Source organism: Carya illinoinensis, chromosome 6, assembly GCF_018687715.1.
Source record: "Carya illinoinensis cultivar Pawnee chromosome 6, C.illinoinensisPawnee_v1, whole genome shotgun sequence".
Lineage (NCBI taxonomy): Eukaryota > Viridiplantae > Streptophyta > Magnoliopsida > Fagales > Juglandaceae > Carya > Carya illinoinensis.
The window spans coordinates 7,628,717-7,633,599 of NC_056757.1; the positions used below are offsets into that span (position 1 = coordinate 7,628,717).

Here is a 4,883-nt window from a genome sequence, read left to right on the forward strand (position 1 = left end):
CATACTGCAATTCACAATCACACCTCTCCTCCATGCTTTCCTCACTTGCTTTGACTCCGAAGAGCTCCTGCTGTCTCTCTCTCTCTCTCTCTCTGTGGATTTCTCCGTTAAACGTTCTCCCGTGTCTCTGTGCGTGTGTGTGGCTGTGCGTGTGTGGGGGTGATGGATGCTTTGTCTCTGAAACTGCCTCGAGGGTTCCGATTCAGTCCAACGGAACAGGAGCTCATCGACTACTACTTGAGTTCAAAGATTAATGGAAAGAATTATGAAGATATTTACTTCATTCGCGAAGTTCAGTTCTGTAAATGGGAGCCGTGGGATTTGCCGGGTAATTGTAATATGCAATTATAAGATTCCCTCTTCGTTTTGCTTTATGTGTTTTGCTTACTTTGGGTCTTTGGCCCTCAAAATTTTGTGCTTATTCTGGTTAATTTCTTCGAGTGTAGATATGTCTGGCATAGTGACCAAGGATCGGGAGTGGTTCTTCTTCTCGTCACCGGAGCAGAAGCATCGGACTGGGAATCGATCGAACAGGGCAACCGAAGCTGGGTACTGGAAGTCCACCGGTAAAGATAGGGAAATCAAGTCTGGCTCGATTTTGATCGGAATGAAAAAAACTCTGGTGTTCTACCTAGGGCGTAGTCCTACCGGGATAAGAACCTGTTGGGTAATGCATGAGTACCAGACAACCCAGAAGGAACTCGACGGCACGAACCCTGGTCAGGTTGGTTTTTTGGTCTTCCCTTTTGCCATGTTTCTTTGCGAGTAGCTTTTGTTTCACAGGCTGGTTTGTGATATTTTGTGTATGTTTCTTTTGCGTTTATCTCAGATCATTCTGCCATCCGGAATCCTTAGATTTGTTAAATTCTTATTTTGGTTTCTTAATGTGCTTAATTGGTAATATTCAGATCTCTAACCATTCTTATTATACAAAAATTTGCATAGTCATCCTGCAGCTTTCTAGCATTGCATTTTAAGTATTTGATCAGCTGATGCTGTCACGTTCCCATGATTCATCTCTTTTGACTAACTTTATGCAGAATCCCTTTGTCCTGTGTCGTTTATTTGATAAACAAGAAAAGATTAGTAAAGGTCCAAACTTCAATGATGGACCTGCCACTGGTCTTGAAGAAGTAGAGTCTGATCTACCCGTGGCTTCAGCATCGGAAGTGCAAGCTGAGGATAATGGAATAATCAATGACTGTTCTAATTATGAGAATTCTCATGGGACAATATCTGACACAACAGCACTTGTTGAGACTGATGACAACAATTCTAATGCTTGTTTTGCAGAAGTTTCACTTACTGAGGTGAGAATGGATTTGATTTTCAGCTTTAAAAAGTTGTTTAAGTTTCTCTGAAAAATTAATCAAGTAATTATCTTATTCACTTATGTTTATTCTATCAGGATGATTTGCGGCTACAAGAAGAAATACAAAGGGTCCTGAATCCAGTAGATTGTGAACCATTTTCCTCATTAATTTCGTTCTCCAACATGCCTGCTGTTTCATCCCCTGCAACAGCGAAATCTTCCTTTAAAGAAGCAGAGTCTGAGCCAGCTGAAGCTGACAATTACCTCAAAATATGTTGTCGTGATAATGTTTATGCCGCAAAAAATCAAATGGAAGGAGCAACAGCTACTGAGGTAAGGAATCGAATTTCTGCTTAAAAGTAAAATGTTCTGTATTTCAAGGTCAGTTAAGTTCCTTGTCTCATTCGTTTTCTTTTTTTCTTTTTTCTTTTTTTTTTTTTTTTTTTTTTTTTCCCCTAAAATCAAGGGTGACTTGCAATTGTTGGACGGCTTGGCTATGTCCGATCTCTCACCAGAGACAATAGATTGGGACTCACACTTCCAGCTCTTCTCCTCTTCACCCTTGGATATGCACAAAGAGTCAGATCCTTTTTGCATACCAGACCTTGTCACCAATGACTTGAACAGCAGTCATGGTGGGGTGTGTTTACCATATGATCTGAATGGGTGGTATCCTTACATTCCCAATATGTCTGGCAGTCAAAATAATCTCACTTTTGGCTATGAGACTGGGAAAAGCACAGTCCCTATTAGGGATATTGGATCATGCAGTGGGTCAGATGTGGAATTCGAGGACTTACTGGTAAGTTCAAGCTCTCATTAATAGGTTTTGCAAGTTTAGCCAAGATATATTGTGTGTTTTTGTATCAGCTTGAATGCCGTGAGTTGATATGATCTTCTTTTGGTACATTTAACCTGAGCAATGACTTCAACTTGAATCTTTTATTTTCAGAGTTATTGGTCTTTTGATAGCTAATATTGCATTGTTCCTGTGTACAACAGCTTGAGCCGACATTTGAAGATTCTGAAGAGGTCAACAAAAGAAAGGCTTCATCAGGGTTGTTAAATCCAGAACCTATATCGTTGATGGAAGGGTCTGGGCCTTCAAATCAGATCATAGGATCTGATTTGATTCGAATGAATTATTGGTATCAATAATTCTTTGGAAGATGAGTATCAACCTATCGAATACTCATCACTAATTTGCGCTGTTTCTAAACCAATTCTAGTACCTTTACACCAAATTACTATTATTTTGTTAAGCCAATGCCGATTGTGCTTTTTAGCATCAATCCTTGATTCCAAGGGAATACTTCCTTTGGAAATTATTTGAAATTGTTTTCTGCTGAACCAGCATTTCCCTCCTTTGGAAATCTGTTTCTATAAACAGAAGAGGACATGAGTAAGAAGAAGAAACTTGGTTTACCTTTTTCTTCCCCTACCCCTGTTTTACCGTTGCTTATGCCTCCTGCATCAGCATCAACCCTGGCTTCCTCCCCACTGGAGATAGCCAATAGATTTACCAGTTTAGGACAAGTTCCTCGACCAGTTGGCCCCAGTTATTTTGCTTCAACCTTGGCCATGCCATTTGATCCGTATGCTAATCCTTTGGCGACGGTGAGGCCTAGGCCCACAAATAGATTTCCCTCTGCCAATAAGGCAGAATATTTCAAGAAAGCTTATTTTGTCAATCTGTTTTACATTGAGAAATCAATAAAAACAGATCCATTTGAAATTGCTTTCGAATATTTTCGCCGAGGCTTTTACTGGATTCCAGAAAACCCAGCAAAAGACCTCAAGTTTTACCTTGGAATCCTGATTCACACAGGTTTCATCTCTGTTAAACCAATTTATTGTAAAGTTGATCCTTCAAAGATCATCTTTCACAAATGTTATCTAATTTCTGTTTTGGCGGAAGAAGAATGGATTACCCATTTTTCTACTTCCAAAACAATCAAGGGAACCGAAGTTTAATATAATTATTATGATTATATTGAAGCCTGGTTAAGGTTTCCTCTGTTTCAAACCCCAAATCAACAGCACTCTTGGTTCTTCAACTTTGACAAGAAGTGCATAAACAGTTTCCCCCTTTGGTTTCAGAAATGGTGGAATTTCTTTGGCCCCATTCCTGATATTTTCCCTGATAGCCTTCATCCGACTATCAGACATTTCACTATCTCTGATTCACCCAAGATGAAAGGGAGAGAAGCCAAACTCCCCCCCTCTACTCCATTTCTGTGTCAAATACAAGACCTCTTGGATCTGTAAATGGCAATACGAAAAGGTTAACGACATCTTGGTCCGACAATTTTTCGTCAAATGGTGGGACAAATTTCCCCACTCAAATGACATTGTTTCTTATGTTTCAAAGATTTTCCCCTCGCAGTGCCCAATCTCAAAAGCACAGAGGAATTCCCTTCCCCTTCTTCAGATTCAAAACAGCTTTAATTACTTATCCAACCATCCCAGGATTAAGTGATCAAGTTTCAGATTCAAAGAATTCTTCATCAAAGCAGAAGAAGAAATCATCTTCAGCAAAAAAGAAGAATTCAACAGGTTCACAAGATTCAACTTCTTCAAAGAAAAAATCTCCATTGGAGCAATTGAAGAAGAAAGATTTAATTCAACTGTTGAAGAAATCCATCAAGGATGAAATCGATAGTGAAGATTCAGTTGAAGAATCAGATACCTCTTCTACAAACTCTGATCCTTACAGCAGCACTTTTGGACATGACTCTGAAGATTATCCCCCCCATTTGGGAGATGATTAAGTGTCGGCACAAACCGATAATGTTTTCAACAGCACTGAAGACTGCAAAGACTCCAGCGTTGCCTATTTCAACTTTCAGCCCTACAGGTTCAACTTTTTAGGGGCGGAAAGATGGTTTCAATACTTTCGGTACAAGAAGACAAAAAATACTTTCGATGCAGAAAGATGTTTCAACTTTTGGCGGAAGAAGACAAAGCTACTTTCGGCGAGAGACAATGTTTCAAATAGTTGAATAGTAAAAGTCACTATTCATTATTTACTTTATCACTGTTTCACCCATGATTTACTGGATTGTAAAAGCGCTTCCTTCATCTATAAAAGGATGCTTAGTTTCATTTGGTAAGCAGAACTCATTTAGCGAAACAATTTCCTAAGAGCTTCTCCTACCATCAAGATTCACTAATTTCCCTATTTCAACCAAACTTCCCTTCTACCTATCTGAAGTTTGTAAGAGAGCAGGAAGATTTACAACCATGGAAAATTGGAGAAGAATGTAATTTAAGTAACTTTATTTTGCTTGTAGAACATGTTTGGTTTGTACTTTAGCAACGGACCATGACTGTAAATAATGTTGTGTTAGATAGAAGGGTTTGGCTTCGAATACCTTGTCAGTTTCTTTCCGTCAAGAGTTCAGGAAACTAGGGTCTGAAACTTGTCTTAGGTTGAAGACAGTACTCTCTACTCGCTATGTATATGGGTAGAAGTTTCTTTGATATATTATCTGCCTATGTTGGATTGTATTCTCTGCCTATGTTGGGATGATTTACTATTTACCAATGGATTGGATTGTGTTGGATTGTA

The 4,883-nt window shown here is 39.1% G+C and overlaps 1 protein-coding gene across 1 annotated transcript; it reads left to right on the forward strand.

Moving 5' to 3' along the window:
- On the forward strand, positions 1-4,883 carry LOC122313232 (protein NTM1-like 9). The gene is made up of 6 exons (XM_043128041.1): positions 1-328; positions 447-724; positions 1,041-1,310; positions 1,409-1,645; positions 1,779-2,114; positions 2,315-4,883. The coding sequence occupies exons 1-6, from the start codon at positions 163-165 to the stop codon at positions 2,468-2,470; spliced, it is 1,443 nt and encodes a 480-aa protein (XP_042983975.1). The 5' UTR covers positions 1-162; the 3' UTR covers positions 2,471-4,883.